The sequence below is a fragment of the Nestor notabilis genome, unplaced genomic scaffold (assembly GCF_000696875.1).
Source record: "Nestor notabilis isolate BGI_N333 unplaced genomic scaffold, ASM69687v1 scaffold1084, whole genome shotgun sequence".
NCBI lineage: Eukaryota > Metazoa > Chordata > Aves > Psittaciformes > Psittacidae > Nestor > Nestor notabilis.
This window is the reverse complement of record NW_009925920.1, coordinates 129,027-146,674: the sequence shown is the minus strand read 5'-3', so window position 1 is coordinate 146,674 and position 17,648 is coordinate 129,027. Positions and strand designations below refer to the sequence as shown.

General features: G+C 37.5%; 1 protein-coding gene across 1 annotated transcript in view; it reads right to left on the bottom strand.

The window, feature by feature from the left end:
* Positions 1 to 453: 453 nt before the first annotated feature.
* The window catches only part of SORCS2 (sortilin-related VPS10 domain containing receptor 2), a gene marked incomplete at both ends in the record, with an annotated part of 88,280 nt that continues 71,085 nt past the window's right edge, over positions 454 to 17,648 (bottom strand). Inside the window, 8 exons of the mRNA XM_010013266.1 lie at positions 454 to 566; positions 2,262 to 2,385; positions 3,579 to 3,712; positions 7,527 to 7,713; positions 11,107 to 11,278; positions 12,624 to 12,752; positions 13,373 to 13,506; positions 14,876 to 14,996. Of these exons, the coding sequence (XP_010011568.1) occupies positions 454 to 566; positions 2,262 to 2,385; positions 3,579 to 3,712; positions 7,527 to 7,713; positions 11,107 to 11,278; positions 12,624 to 12,752; positions 13,373 to 13,506; positions 14,876 to 14,996 (1,114 nt within the window). The remainder of the gene's footprint in view (positions 567 to 2,261; positions 2,386 to 3,578; positions 3,713 to 7,526; positions 7,714 to 11,106; positions 11,279 to 12,623; positions 12,753 to 13,372; positions 13,507 to 14,875; positions 14,997 to 17,648) is intronic.

Genomic DNA, 17,648 nt, shown 5'->3' with positions numbered 1-17,648 from the left:
CCCTTGTCCTATCACTACATGCCCTCGTAAAGAGTCATCCTCCAGCTTTCTTATTGGCTCCCATTAGGTACTGGAAGGCTGCACTAAGGTTCTCTTGGAGCCTTCTCTTTTCTCCTCCTTTGCTTAACTTTTAAATATATCACATTTAAGATATTCTTCCTGTTTTGGAGTCAGCAGCATTTGCCAGTATGTTTATGCCTAACCCTAAAGAGCAATATTTAGCATTAATTGCCAATTAGGCTGTGTTAGACCTAGACTGTCTATGTTACAGTATCATTGTCTACAGCCTGCACATAAAAGTGACACTAGGCTCTTACTTGTTTGAAATGTGGCTCACAAGGTTCACTTTATTATTTTTCTCTGCCTCCTTTTTTCTAAATGAGGAGGCATTAACTTAACCTTCAAGCTTTACAACTGGTGAGGGAACATTTTATGAGCAATCTGAAAGAGCACCTTTGCAAGAAGTCGTGTTACTACCCGCCCTACGTCTTCCCTCCACTCCGGTATGTCAGGGTTGTACATGTCCAGGTGCTTAGTAAACTTCAGAGGAAGAACATGAAAATTATCTAGAAAAAAACCAAAAAGTAACATTTTTTGAACAAATAACAAACCAGGTTGAAAAAACAGTTTTGTAGAAATAAAAGATGAAATAATATTTAGCATTATTTGCTGCGCAGCGTTGTGGTATCTATGAACCCCACTGCTCTGTGTTTGTGTACTCTTGCATGGAGCAAGACTACACTCCTGTCAGGCACTCAGTTTCTTTCTGTAGTTTGGTCAACATCATCAAATTTGTGCCTAAAGACAAAAAAGCAGGAAGGAAAAAAGAACAACCGAAAGAAATTTACACATGCGATCTGGGGTCATAACATTCCCAGTATTTTTTCCTTAGGACAATACACTGCACAGACATGGTTGGTTTCATTTATTTGTAATGGGAATGTGCCAATGGATCTTATTCTCACTGAATCATAAGCACATGTTTTTTGCCATTACATGTTCCTGGTTTTCATGTAAAACGAATACTTTACATACACCATAAGCTAACTATGAAAATAAGAACAGAAATGATGTAACAAAGGCTAACTACTGCCCTTTTAGAAATAATAAACCCAATATTTCTCTGGATATTGTCAAAAATATCTGAAATACTAGAAATGAGCTGTTCCTCAGTGAACAGCCTCTAAAATTCTCCATTTCTTCATATAGGCTCCTTGGATGAACACCTGGAGAATTTAATGCAAAGCAGAGAAAGGGATCTTCTGTAATGCATGAGGCAAACCTGGCCTCCCTAACACTTCCACCAGAAGTGTACTTTAATGTGGTTTTCTTTTCCAAAGGTTTCTTTATTTCCCCCATGGCCAGTACTTTCTTGCTCTTTACTAGCAAGATCAGCCAACACAAAGAGCAGAAGGAGCAATAGAAAGCCAAAGTCATTGATGTAGTCACACCAAGATTTATAAAGATTTCTAAAAAAGTGGATGCACTTATAAGTGGTAGCATAAATGTTAAATCCATTTATCTTAGGGAAGGAGCAGGAGTCTGGGTTTTATCCTTATTTTAAATTAATAAGTATACTTCTTCAGACAATAGAGATGTATTATGTTGTGTATTTCATGATATCTGAAGGCTTTTAGCTTGCATTAGAAAGAAGCTTTTTCACTTAACACAATTCCCACATGTGACAGCACAAATACAAATATAAATAATTTGTTGGCACTACATTTTTCACAGTATATTATGCCTTGTCACCACATTATATGACACAACAAAACACACCAGGGCACAATGTGAAACCAAAGCTGAAGGGTTATTCAGTAATTACAGCAGAGCTATACTTGATCAAAACTCTCAGATAAACATCAAAGCAACAGTCACAAAAGGCAGTTATTTCACATTGTTTTCAGTGATGAGAGCATATACACAGCCAAATTTTCTTTTTTCAGAGGTATTTACTTTATCTAAAAACACCTGAGAAAACTTCTAGGCACTATTGCTACATATAGCATTTGGGAACCACAGTAACATCTGAAATAAGCAAAGAAACCAAAATGTTTCAGATGAAACCCTTCCATAAAATCACACTGTTCAACCTCACGGAGTTACCTAATGACAGTTCATCCCTCTAATTTTAAGAATTATATGTGGCATTAGATATAATTTTACAACAGGTTCAGCTGTGTCAGAGCTGGTTTAAGAGGTACGAGAAACAACACACAAAACAAATGAAAAAAACAACAAAAACAAGAGTAAACTCTCACCAAAAACATGGACAACTTTTGAGTCCTGAAGCATGGAGCTCCCACAGGAAGCTTGCACTGTAACTCTGATGTCACCTGTCTCAGCAAACTTCGTCACCAGAAAACTCTCCAATGTAAGGAGTGGCTTCAAAAATATAAAGAAAAGTTTAAATGGTATTTCTGCAATAACCATGAGAACAGTGTCTGAAGAGACTGTCATTAAAAATGTCACATGACTTACACGATTAACCAATATTTTATCAAATTGTTCAATCACAGTTTTCAATATAGAATGTTTCTTACCCTAAAGGGAATCTTTATAAACAGAAAAGCTGCTGGATGGGGCAAACATTTCATTTAGAATAATGGGTAGAGTAGTAGGTTTTCATTCAGATCCCACTGTAATAAATGGATTTTGAGGCCGGTTCAATGATCTCTACAAGATCGTATTTAAAAAGTTATTTGCCTGAAAAAGTGTAGAGTATGTCAGGGTCAAAAGGATTAATTCTGTCAGCTTGGAGCACAAGCCATGGAAGTGCACCAGTCCACTGTAATCTCCAAGGAGGAGCTGAGATGCTCTGTTCCCTGGCCACTATCCATATGAATTACAAAACCCTTCACAAGATCACATCAATCTGCAGTAGCTGTTCTAGCAATGGCAAAGTCAATATTATGAACAGATACAGATCTGTTATTGAAAGAACTACCTTAAAAGAAATTAACCCAGCCAGCCCAGCCAGGTGAGAAATATTCCCAATAGAAATACCTGGATATTTATTGCTCTAGGATATGTTTGTCTAGACTTTCTATCCCCAAATGAATATCACTAGATTGTTTGAGTGCTCTCACTCTTTTCATATCCTCTTAGATATGTTATTTTTGTTATGTCATCTTATTTTAAACTCCCAGAAAATATTTGTCTATACAGTAAATATACAGTACTCATATTATCAACACGGAAGTGCATAAATCCAAGTCTTATCATTCACCAATGCTATAATCACGAATGCACCCTCCTCCACAGTATCTTTTCTGTGGCTAATGAAATAGAATAAATTGTTGTTCCCCCCAAAAAAAGATAGTAGTTTAGAAATTCAAACTAATTCTAGAAGAGAAATTGCCATTTCCATGTACGTAGCAATAAAGGGAAATTAACATCTTAAATGTATGTGACAAACCAGGCATAGTTAGATACTGCTTGCCACCTGCTATGTGGAATGAAAGATGGTCTAAAAGAAGTCATGCAACATGGCAGATACTTCTATTAAAGTAAAAGGTGTCACTCAACCTTTATTGGAAAGAGATTGAAAACCATCTCAGTCAAAACCATTCACGTACCTGTAGATTGTTTCCTATCCACCAGTAGAAGACTGTCAAATTAGGGTTCTTAGGCAGTATGATGGCTGTCAGGTTCACCTCCTGGTTTCTCCCAACGACTGGAATCACTTCTAAATTTAAAGCCTGCAGTGGAGCTGAACAAAGTTCCCAAAATATCACTGAACAAGAATCCATCAATTTATTAATGACTCTCTTCCCCAAAGCCTCTCAGCTGCACACTATAAGGTCCTGAAATTACTTTTCCTTCCCTCCTACTTTTACATCTGTGTTGAAAGCTATGGGCATAATTAGAGGGATCTCATTTCAACACACCATTCCCACCCTCCTCCCCAGAAACCAATCCCTAAAGCTATGAGGCAGATCACCAAAATGTACCTCTCTGATCCACTGGTTTAATCCCAAAGTGGGGAAATGCAATCTCAGCTTTTTTCTTTTTTTTTTTTTTTAAGTAATAAATGATCAAATGAATAGAAATCTAATAAACCTGAAACTGCTAAGGAAAAAGCAAGAAACTAAAAAGGAATGTTGCTGACTGCTCATTTTCATTATAAAATATCAGCTGTTAGGCTCACAGAACACAAAACCTCTCATTAATGCATACTTTAAAATAGATGTGTACATCAGGGGAACATTTATTTGGAAATCAAAACAGATAACCTCTGTACTCCAAAATGTGCCTTACAGTAAGCTTATTCCTTTCTGAACTTTTGCCTAAGAAGGCTGCAAACATTATTACTTGTATGAAAGAAATGCATCATTACAATGATTTTATCTGCTGCTGTTGTATTTTGCTTCGTAGTATGATAACTATATTGAAAGAAAATCTTTCCCTTGGAGGTTTTTCAGTACATCTTTTTCAGAATGTCTTTATAATAGCATACTGTAATAACTAGAATTTCTTAACTTCAGCTGCAACATCTATCCAGGATATCAAATTGTATGGTTCAACATGCATTTATTACACAGAATGAATAGTAGGCCATCCATTTTTGTTTCATTCTAAATATCTTTTAACTCACACGAAGTCTTTAATCCCAGTGCAAACTTAAAGGAAATCAACACCGCTCCAAAGACTTGCTCTTGCCCCCTTTCCTTAACTGAACCATTGTCCATTCACTTGTAATTCACTTTGACTAAACTGACTGAACTTCTATGACAGCAAGTTGTCTGAGCTGTGCACACCCTCTTTTTCCACCTCACTTAACCACGACAGCCTGTGAGCTCCTTTATCTGAATGTTAGGCTCTACTTTCATTCTGCATTTTCTCCAGTGACTTTTTAACCATCCACATGAATTTAAGACATGTTTGGTGCTTAAACAAATGATTTCTTCAATAACTTCTTTACCAAGGGGGAGTTAAGATGTACCTCCTATTACTAGAGCTTCAAGAGAAAATTCAGAAATTGTAGGAATTTGTGCCCCCTAGAAATAGATTTTCCTTCTGATGAGGTAAATCAAAGAAGACTGAAGTGATCTGCATCACTTTTAATTTTGCCATGAATTTACATTTTCCCACAGGAAACTGATCATTGTGAGATACGGTTTTGTTCCTGAAGAAGATCACTTTCTTTTGCAAAATGTTTAGAGGAGAAGTTGTTTGGTACTTGAATGATGATTGTTATTTCAAGTTTGCAATTCTTATACATTACAGAGCTAAAAATAATTATTGTGAGTCCTTCTGCTTGTCTCAGTCACGCAATTCCGTAATGCATTTGAACAAGCTTTGTAGTGCCCTTAATTGTGTGCAATTAGGAATGAAGTTGATTTACACGATTAACGAAGCTACAATTTCAGTGTCGTTTTCAAAGCTTCCTGATTATTCACACTATAGAGATGATGGTATCATGAAAAAGAAAATGAATGCCTAAATCTTCTTCATTTCTTTTTATTTTGGGTTATCTACTCACATTTATAGTACCAGACTTGCTCTAATTTCTTTTACAGTTCATTAACAAGTTGTAAATTGTGTGATCTGGATCAGACCTGGATCTGGTTAAAGTTCATGTAACTGTCCTATGATACAGGGTATTCCAGAGCAATAGAACTAGTCAGGAGTAAAAAATATTCCCTATGCCATTCGTCCCTGAAAATATTCCCTAGGAATACATCAGCTGGAGACAGAGTGAAAGCAGGACTCTACGGACATTTATGTTTTCATGATATTCTACAGTGAAAAACGTCCCTGAATGATTACAAGAGTTTATCTAGAAAGCAGAAATTGCAGTTTAATTTGTGCTAGCTGATTTCCTCAAATCTTGTAATTTACCAAAAAAATTAAATACAGCAAATCACATAGAAAGCATTTATTCAAGCAGGCTGGGTGACATGCTTCCATGAGTCTTCTAGACCATGAGCCACGTCCACAGACAAGCTCAGGAATGGACCACGTCTGCCTCAGTGCTCAGCTGCCACTGCACTTCAGCACCAAGTCCCTCCTAATGCACCAGTCATTTTACGTGTGAAAAGTACCTCTGGCTTCTGCAATTTGCAAATCCACTGGATAAAACACAATCAACATCTTTTTTACTGTTTATCCTGATGTAGGCTACACTAGAAGCACATTTTTAGAAAGCAGTGGTTCTGCTTTCCATCAGGGCTTATTTCTCATTCTCCAAACGGTGAGTTGCTCTCCTCAGAGAAAGGAGTTACACAAGGTTTTTTGCTGTTCCTTGCTTGTACAGATCTACTATTCCTGTGCTTAATCTACTACTCAGTACCTAGATGCTCCTAAAAACTATAGGTGAAGTCCTGAATAATTTATCTGAGCTCTCTGGAGTTGTAAAATAATTAAAAATAAAAACAAAGGAAAAGAAACAGATAATGAAATTGAGGTGGAGAATTCAATTCTGATCCTTTCCATTTGATTTTAAGAGGAGATTGGCTATTAGCAATGATGGGCTGGGCACCATCTGCTAATCAAAGCAGAACTGGAAACTGAACTCAAGGACTCTGGCTACCAAAATACACAAATATCAGCAGTCACCAGACAGGCTGACATAAAGCACACAGGTACGTGCACAGCCTTGTACGTGGCTCCAGCGATTTCTGCTACTTTGGGATTAGGATGGAAGACATGTCAACCACAACAGGGGCAAACAAACACCTGGAGAATGCAAGATGAGTATCTTTTCTTTTGATGTTACTTGTTTCTGAGCTTTTGACATGTCTGAAAAGAGGCAAAACAATAGCTGTCTTGAATCTTGAAGAAAGAGGAAAATTCAGTTCCAGTTATAACTTTCCTTCTTCATTTCAATTATGAGATGACTGAGGTACATTAACCTTTCAATGGTGCATGGTATTCCCTGTGCCATGCTATTCTTCTATTTTAAATCTGTTTGATGGGGTTTTTAAGGTCTTAATTAAGGAGAGGGAGAGAAGTCTACGTCAAGTAATATTGCTTGTCAAAACTTGTCAACACAAACTTATGTCCAAGTACCACTTTAAAACTTTGTGAGAATTAAGTACCTAAAATCTAGGTTCTAGTGCTTTAATGAGTAGCCTGACTTTTAGGAACACTGAGATTTTGATTATTTTGTTTTTTAAACCGTACAAGAACTCATACATTTCTCAACATGTCTGTTCACTTGCTTCACACTGGAAGCTTCTAAAAAGACGTAGCTTGAAGTGTCAAATTTTAGCTGCTAAGACTGCCGACAGGGTCTTGAGTCAGGAAGGTGGATCAAACCTAAGATCTGAACTAAGGCATGCTTACTATTTAAAAGATTAATATACCATCCTTCTCCCAAGTCCAAACAGAACCAACTCTGACCCCCTAATTCATTAGGTTTGCAAGCCTCTGCAACACACATCACTGCAAGACTGCATGAAGTTACTGAAAAAGAATATGCACATTTCCTAATTGTGACTAGCAATCTTCTTTACTACTTCATAGTTGTCATGAGGTTTTTACACTGCAGCAAAAGTAAGAAAACCAAAGAGCTGATTTACAATTGACTTGGACAAACACCACAGCCTCATCGTGCCCAGCCACATTCTCAGCCTTCACCGAGACACGGTAAATCCCAGGATCTTCATAGTGGTGACGGATGGGTTCTCCAGTCATCGTAAGGTTCACATATATTGCCTTAAAGCCATCTCCAAGATCTACCTGGTATTTGGTGTTCAATACATCACCCTGAAAGGAAAATATATCAAAAAAATTTTAGATGGCCAGAACCAAAATAGATGGAACACACGATTATAACCATTTCCTGAAGCACAACAGCATTTCTAGCCCCAGCCAGATATTTTGACTCAACTGCAATAGCTGCAGTAAAACTACTATACCCATGGCAAAGATTTTAGTGCAACAGGTCTGTGTGCATTAATAGAAAAAATACCAAATTTCCACAGTAAGGTGTTACCTTAAAATAAGACACCCCAAGCCATTAACCAAGTTGTATGACACCGAAATCATCACTCTTGTCTTAATGCAGCTGGACATTAACTAACATAATGGTGCAGGGCAGCCCCAGGATCTGCAGTGGTGATCATTTGATTGCAAATAACTAAATATAATTATTTTAGTGAATAACCACTCATGCAGTGAACTTCTACCCTATGTAATTATAAGATAAAATTAATTAGTTTAGACATTCTTCACAGCACCTTCTAAGCAGACCATTGGCATGCCAACCACATGGCCTTCAAGGTCCATGCTGGGACCTTTGTAGAGAGTTTTACTATATTGTACAAAGCTACCTGCATGTCTAGAATGCCAGACGCATGCTTAATGAAGCAGATTATTGAGCTGGGTTTGGGAAAGGGTTTAAAAGTCTAGACAACTAGTTCTGTCATGTCAAACATCTCACAGAATTTATTTCATTGCACTTCTGCTAAGCACTCCTTTAAATCACACTGTCTTCCTAAACTCAGGCCTAAAATACTACAAGACTGATACTACTGTCAGAGGACAAACATATGCCCATCACTCATGTCATGGTGTGGCTGCTCAGGAGAGAAGTCAGGCTTTTGCTGTGTCGACTGGTGATGTGGATGGAGTCAAAGGAAAATTCATTTCAACTGCTAGCAGCAACACTTTCGCAATACTCCTGGCAGCACTGCCTTAGCGAGCTGCCCTGCATCCTCAGTAGTCTTCAGCAATATGTTCCTCCCTGCTTGCCACAGCACACAGCCATCACAGTCACACAATTAGAACAGGTTGCAGGGCCAGGCTTGGTAGAAAATTCTCTGTATTGTGAAAACACAGCATTGGTTTAAAAATCTTCATTGCCTCTAGGAAAGGAATGCATACATTCATATGCTAATCAGGTGACCTGAATGGCCATCAGGCCAGAGGGTTGACACCTTTCGAAGTATTCAAAAATCACTTCCCCATAAGCCACTCTCTGAAATAAGTTTATATCAAAATGTAATCCCAAAAGGCAGCAGTAATATAGGAGGCAACAAAGCCTAGAATTTACATACCCTGGCATTACAAAGGGAAGGAAAATATACTAATATTTCCTCTTTCTATTATTTTGCAGTTTGGTTGATTTTCTTCCATGTTTTATCAGATGAAAGACCACTGCTTATCATGTAAAAGAATACCCATAATAAGGAACCTATAGGGTTATCAAATATCTAAACACCATATTTCAACACACATAAGGGAACTTAAAAGCTTTTTCACTGTGAATATTTTTTTTCCAAATAACATCTTTCTTTTGACAACAGATGACTAGAATTTATCAGAGGAGATAATGTTATTAAAGTTTAAAGCAAAAGAGATGTCTTCATTCCAGCAATGTGCCAGTAAGTGGAATCTCTTTAGATGATATTAGCTTGCAAACAGTTCTTGTTCACTCTTTCTTATGCTAACAAGTACACATGCATATTTTTTCCATGTGAGACAGAAACCAGTGTTGAAAGCCAATGGATGCAAGCTTCTCTTAGTGTTTTATTCTAACAGCTTCCCTAGTGTTAAGATAAGAGTGCTGTCTTCAAAACATCAAGGCAGTTTCTGTTTCCCTAACCAGAAAAGACAGGGAGCAGTGGACAGATAACAAAAGAGTCACATAAGGAAAATGCAGCTAAATTTAAAAGGAATTGGGGCTGCTTCTTCCATGCAAAATAGATGATTGTCATGACATTACTTATTTATACATTCAGCCAACAAAATTTAGGAAAAAAAATTATAATTATAAATTATTATTATTTCTAAGGTCACTTGTAAACTGACAAAACATATCAAAGCCTGTTTTCTTTACTTCCTGATGTCCTTCACCTAGTAACATGCATTCACATAAACAATTAAATCAATTTTGTTCAGCAGAGAAGGTGGTATGTTTTGGTTTGTCCTAGTAGAGCTGTTTCTTAAACTCAATAATTGTTATGAATTCTCCTTAGACTTTCTTGCATAGATTAAATCCTAAATACTGCTTCAGGACATTTGAGTATAAATATTATTGTTAGCCATAGGGGGCAGCAAACGGCTACGTTTCTTCTAAATCTGTCTTCTACTTCGATGTACCGAGCAAAGACCATCAGAAAACACAGCACGGGATTCCCTTCCAGATCCCTCACTTCTGAAGATTTTTGAATAGTTTTAAATGCTTTCCTTATTGCCACAGAGGTTCTTAGCAGGAAAAGAGTCAAACTGCCAGTCAAAATCGTTAGGAGCCCAAATTGCAACCAAATGCTCTATTCTTACAATAAACATTTCCAAACAAATCCTAAAAAGAGAAGGCAGCTAATTTGCCACACAAACTGTTGGGGCACTGCAAGCATTGGGACACAGAGCCTGCAAAGTGTTAAGCAGCCCAGTGTTCTGCATATAACCTTCTTGATTCCATTACAGAAATTAATCCCAAGTGCCCGATTTGTATTGCACAGGTTTGCCAAAATGTGTGAACTTTCCTCAAGTTCTTGCAAATCAGTGGGGTTAGCCAGGAAGTACAACACTGTGGTAACCTGAGCACAGCAGTTATAGCCTAATGCTAAAAAACAAGCATTAGGAAAAATACCCACAGCAAACAATACATCCAAAAGTTACTCACTGCTGTTGGTCAGGGCCTTAGGGCATTGTCCCTCTTAATAAACAGAAAAAAACCCATATCTCAGGAACACAGCTAATATATAATAAACGTTCTTATGCTGTGGTGTTTGCTGATTTCTGTAAAGCTTTGCCTGTTTCCTTTCTGAAAGGCAGATTCCCAAACCCACTTAAATCAGAATATTATATGTTGTCTGCATTTCTGTTCTTCTCTGATACAGCAGTTGAAATTTTCAGTCCAAGGAGACTTTGGCAATTTAGTTCCTTTGATTTTGCAAGAAGCTATTGCCTTTAAGGAATAATTACTGACTATGCTGCTGAGGAGACAAATCCCGTTCTGTGGACAGAATGTGGTGGTTTACTGAGCTTACTGCATTGTCTGATTCACTTGAAAACAGAAGTTTCAATATTTAGAGAGTTATTCATCTTTGTCTCAAGCAAAAATTAATCTTTATTCAGCAGCAAAGTAGGAAGGAGGAAAATGAACCCTAAAAATAGCAAGGAAACTTTCATAAAGCCAATGATCATTACTACCTGCTCTTGTCTGACAATGAAGGTGATGTCTTCCCCAGGCTTAATGGCCAGGCTTTCTTCTCTGATGCTGATCTGAAGTCCTTTGGGAGCAATCAATGGACACATATGCTGTGCTAAATTCTGCTGCAGGTCTATGCCACCTTCACACACATTAGAAATAACTTTCCTGTACCTGCAAAAACAGTACACAGTGGGCACAGTGAATCGAAGAAGAATGCCATCAGACACACTGAATGTGAGTGTGATGGTAGCTAATGAATATTCCTTGTGTTCACAAACAGACAAGATTACAGATGATCAGAACAAACTCATGATGCAAATACTTTGATAAGGGACATTGCTTTTACTGAGTAAAACCTGTTGAAGAAAGAGGGTATGGAGCACAATAATGATTTCACTTGTATGCATTGGAAGAGTTGGCCTTTTTGAATTTAGAAACATGCCTGAGCAGCCCTCCAGGAGCTAGGTAGTCTGCTGTCCTCTCTGCCACACCCTTTCCTAGTATTCAGCAGTCCTCAATGTTCTAGAGGTCTTGGTTCAAACCCCAAAGAACAGGAAGAAATTAGACTAAGCAGCTTCTGCATTAATCCAGAATCAAGTGCTTAACTGCTGCTTTCAAATCTACGCATTTCTTAAAACACTTGCATTTATTTAAGATAGCAGCATAAAAGAGTGAAAACCTAACACTTTTAAAGAAATAATAATGGAATATTGGAAGTGTACAGTAATTATTTACCATTTTCACTCAGGTATGTTATTCTTAAACATCCTTTAAAATTGGAGTCAGATTTCACTCTTTTGAATTCCTATTCTGTATACCACAGCTGTCAGCCGCAACCCAAAAGGCATCATTTTCCTCGGTAAGGCAAATATACACAGAGACTGTGATTCTATTGCCAGATTTGACATTTCATCGTTTGGTTCTCATCTGCACAACCGACAGAGATGATGTTATGATAAGCCAGAATAGATGCCAGCTGCAAGTTATTCTCAGCACAGACGTCAGACTATATTGTACTGTATATTCTATGCTGTATTGTTTACAGTTACTGAAGCTTTCCTTTGATTCTGAGTGGCCCATATGGTCAGGAAAAGAGTCTGTTCTCCACAGAACTCCTTACCCCTATGGAAGTGAAGTGGGAAGTTCTGTGAGATGACACTGGCTCCTTAAAGTAATTAATTGAATTCAAACTGAAAATTGCTTTGAACCCAAGCAAAGGGCTAAAGGAAAAGCCTCTGAACGGACATTCCTAACAATGGCTACAAAACGTCACCCTCTCTGCTCAAACAGGTTAGTTTTTGAACAGCTGTGAGCATGTAAAGTAGTATTTCTCTTTCATTAGTCTGCAGGCAGCTTCTGCACATGTTCTAAATCAGAGCCAGAACTTATGCATTTCCCAGTTTTTCCATTTTGCCTTATTTACATTTTCTACAAACCACTTTTGTGGCCCTTGGTTGGAATGTTCTCCTCTTCTCTGGAAGCCTCTGCAAGCCAGTCAAATGCAAAATCAGCTTACCCAGTGCTGCTGGTGTATGCCTGCCCCAGCACACAGTCTTCTGGAGGTGCTTCTGGGTTAAACCAGAAGTCAGCAAAGCATTTGCTGGACTCTGACTTCAGAGGTGCAGAGCGCTCAAAGCCATAATCACTGAAAAACATCAACACCAACTGTGTTACTTCAACCCCACTTCATTCAGCAGTCTCATTTGGGGTGGATGAGACTACTTTTTTAAAAGCAAAAAGATTTTTGTAGTAGTATTCTACCAGCTGAACATGCAAGTTAACGAAGCCAGTTCCATTCTAAGTCCAAATTCAACAAGAGTTGCGTACACTTGGAGGAAAAACTGGTTGCAATTACTTTGTCAGTTCTGCAAAATTAACTCTTGGTAGCTTAGATTCTTAAAAGGTTTTCTTTGCCACTCAGACCAACGTATTTATTCTGGGTTGGGTTTTTTTTCTTTTTTGCTTCATTTGCAAATAGAAAGGGTTTGCTCGCCTTACAAATCAATCCAATGGTCATTTTTCAAGTCTTGATCAATAGAGAAAAACATCAGGATTTGTTCAGTCAGGTTAAAGAAATACTTAAAACATGGCAGTGTTTTTAAACAAAGGCAAATGCAAAAGCAACACGTTATTCAAAGAACGGACTGCCTGTTTTTTTATACATGGGTATGTGGGGAGAGAGACAAAAGGAAGAAAATAAATCCATCTCAAACGCTAAGTAACTATTTAATAGCAATAAATCAAAAGGTCCACAGACAGACTCACCATAAGAAATCAGAGTTCACACATTCACAAACTTTGGATGTGAGAGCTGATGTGAAACTTCTCCCTTTAATGCACCATGATGTAATCTTCCTTTTTCGAAAGCTCCTCTGCTGGCCCATGATGCAACGATCACCCTTGAACATCAAAGCACTGGACTTATTGCACACTGTAACCTACATAACACCTTCTGTTGTTCTGAGAAAGTCTGGTCTTGCTACTAAGACTATAAACTTGTATCAATTCTCTCATATTCAAATGTACAGGTATAGAAAAGTCTTATATCCATGGGTAACAGGCCATTACAGAGTTGTAACCTACACTCCATTTCAGGGCACAAATCCAAAGATATTCCTGAAAATTCATGTTCAATTGAACCCAAGTTTCACATGTGCACAACCTAAGCACAACCCTATAACTGGCCATTTAAAAATACAGCATGTATGCAGATGGCTGAAGTTCTAATTAAATCACCATGTCTCATGTCTCGGCAATCAACAAGCAGCACCAACCATGAGGACACAGGTAGAATGAAGACTATCTGCATGCACTCCACTGTTAACTGTGCAGCTGCCAGTACTCTGTCAAAGTCATTTTAGTAGTTTCTAATTTCTGAAAGACAATTCAATGTCAATATCCCAAGATACTGTTACTCTGTAGCCTTAGATCTATATAACATTCCTTGTAAATACACAGCATTCCCAAACAAGTAGTGTAAAATTAGGCATGAGAACTAACATATGAGAGCTGGAGAAGCACAGTCATAAGCCAAAAAAACCCAACCCTGCAGAGAGAGAAAGAGAACAAATGTACTGGAAGAAGCAAAAGATAATAATCAGAGTTATTATGAATAAATATGACATATTCCATTTTATATAAAAAAAAAAAAAAACAAAAACAAAAAACCAACAACAAAGAACAAAAAACAAAAATCATACCCTCACGTTAGTCTATTTAGTCAATACATCATACAGAGAATGTAGCTTCCCAAAATTGGATTTGGCCAGAGCACCAGGATTAGCACAGCCTTAATGCATTACTGCAGAAATGGTATTGCCCAGAACAACTGGACTCCATTACCTGATTGGCCCACTGATAACCTAAATTACTTCTGGAATGGACTTTATTCATGGCAATTTATGTATGAGTACAGTATGTGGTCAGGAAGTTGGCAGAACACACAAATGCATGTTGAAATTGCTTCAATCAGTATTACATGCTCTAGTTTATGGTATATGCTTCTCAGTCCAGCAGGACCACCTATTATTATGGCAGACCACCAGATACACTTCTGTCTTTCCCAGGACACAGATCACACAACTGAAGGGAACATAAAATCCTCTCCCATTTTAAACTATTGTAAAATCAGCAAATACCAACATATGGAGATCAAAGCTGGGGATGTAGCATCCAAATTCTATTTGAAAACATTTTCCTAGCACGCAGTTCTACATGCATACGAAAGCTATGGAAAAGTTGTGGCAGTTAACGTAAGACTGTGAATACCTGCAGATTTTTGAGCTCCCAAGACTCATAATCATCATCAGTACACTCCCTGGGGAAGGATGGTCTGAAGTCCACCTTTACCAGTTCCCAGTCTGAACGGTAGCTTATATGTCCAAAGACTCTGAACAAAAAGATCAAAAGCAAAATCTTACTGCAAATAAATACCATACATCTGAGGTTTAAATTTTCAGTTCGATCTTTTCCTTTCTACAGTAGGTTCCCTACTAAAAAGTCCCTGGTCAATTTTTCTTCCACTTTCATTCCTCTTCATACACAAAGTCTGCAGTTAGAAAACACTTGCTAATAGTCCACAAAACTTTACAATGAACAAAAAAATGTAGCTCATAGATTTAAGTTGGGTTTTTTCCCCAGCTAATTATCCAGTAATTTAATTGGAAATATACTAGCATTTCTAATTTGGAACCCAACATTTTCATCTATTATCTTGTAATACAAAACACAGAACTCTCAGATTTTGGCAGGGAGATCAGATCGGGGAGCAGAACCAAGGATCACTGGATTCAGTTTCCAGCTCTGCCACTCATTCCTTGTGATTATAGTGCAACTTCTTCAGTTATTTGTTGGTTTTATTTGTGGGAGTTTTGTTTTGTTTTTAACTTCTACAGATTTCAGATGGCAATCTGCTATTGTCTAAACTCACAGCAGTATCATGAAATTGTATTAATTTCTAAGGAATACACTGCATTTACACATTGTGCTGAGGAACTCGAGTCTCCTCTTCATTTTGGCTAGTTCGATGTATTACAAAAAACAGTCACAAACTGTAAATTTCTTTTAGTGAAGGGGGGGAAAATTGCTTTAAAAAACAAACTGCATTTTCAAAGCAGCCAAAATTTTCAAAATCAGAATATTTATTTCCAAAACAAAATGGTTAAGTATGACATCCAGCAACAAATTATAAAGGATAAAGACTCTATCTGGGCAAAAGTCAAATGTATTTGTGGTTTGCATCAGGCTTATGTGATGTGATTTACTTGCCAAAGAATTTAAGCTTGATTCTGAAGCCAACAATTTCTGTGCAGTTCATACTGCAGAGAGTTCATGTTTCAAGATTTAGTAGCATTCTCTAAACTAATTCATTCCTTTTGTTTTGCCCTCAGTCTTGTCCAAATCCAGACACAGCACAAATGGTACAGTTCTGCTAAAAGCGTTCTGCTAAAAGCATTCTGCTGTTCACAGTCATTTCTCTTGTCCTGAATACCAGGTTCAAAGTGGAACTAGGGTAGACCAGAAGTTTGGAAATAGTGGATTCTCTGCAGCACAGAGGCAACATCATCATGCTAAGAATCTTTCCTGGTAGATGGATGTAGAGATCTGAAGTCTACCAAAGAGGCTGAAAAGTAGTTGTAGAGACTAAAGATGTACAGTAATTTCCCCCTTTTCTTTCTCATGACCGTGCTTCTCAGGCATAGACAGAGATGTAGATATCTACAGATTATTGCCCATACTGTTCACATTACAGTGACTGAATAATCCATGCTCACAGGAAACGTCACCATCAGAAGTGCACTTAACTAAACAGAAACATGCATTTAGTTCGTATGTCTTCCTCTTTTCTTGTAAGGCTCTGAGATTAAAGGATTTGGATCATCTACTTTCCTTCTAAATGTACCCACGCCTTAGAATTAGAAACAATGCACAAAAATTAAACAATGTGGCTATATGTGCACATAGGTGTGTGGTCCCACTTCTCTCACTGAGACCTACAGGTTCGGTTCCTTTTTTCTGGTTCAGCTGGAACCTGAGAGCTGCTGTCACCATATAATCTTAATCACTTGTAGTTACATATTCAATAAAGTAACTACTTAGGTGGTCTCATGATTTCTCCACAATGCCTACTTCAATATGACTGGCTTTCCTGACAGGCATGAAGTGTCTTTTGTATGCTAAATACCTGTATTTTTTTATTTTTAAAATATTTTTTCCTCCATACAAGGTATTAACATAAGGCAGACTTCACTTTGCGCTTACACACCTCAAAAATGATTCTTTAGACACCACGAATCTTTACAAATTGGTTAAATTTCTTTTATTAACTCATTTATCAACAAACACATTCAAGTGCAAGGAGCCAAGTCCTGTCAAATCTTTACTCCTGCCTCGAAAAGGTATTTTCTATGAATAAATGACATTTTCTTCATTTGTGTTAGCTATTTCAGGCAGATTAGTCAGAAAAGAAGAGGAAAGGAGATGGATGTTTGACTTCAATACAGAGCAGAATAATCACTGAACTACTGATAATTATCTTTGAGACCTCACAGAAGTTGATTCCAGATGCCTGTTCATTTCACATATGTACATATATAATACTTGCAAGCCCGCGCACACATATATATGGAGGGAGCAGACACACACATATGTATGTGTGTTTATATAACCATATACACAAAACAGAGCCCAGGGAGTTAAAGAATTAATTTTGGTATCCAGAAAGATACCAAATTATTAAGCTACCCACTTGTAAGTACCTTGGAGATAATTAAAATTATAACATCCACCATGGATTTGTCAAAACCAAATCATGTCAAACTAATGTAATTCACTTCTTTCACAGGGTAACTGGCTTAGTGGATAAAGGAGGAAATGTAGCATATTTTGACCTTTGCTAAAAATGTTACACAGTTCTAGCTGATATTGTCGCAACATAAAAAAGAAAGCATGAGTGCAGATAAAATCACTGTAATGGGGAATGGGAGTACGTATCCAATTAGAAGTATCCATTTTCAAAACAGAAACAGAGAAATATTTTGAG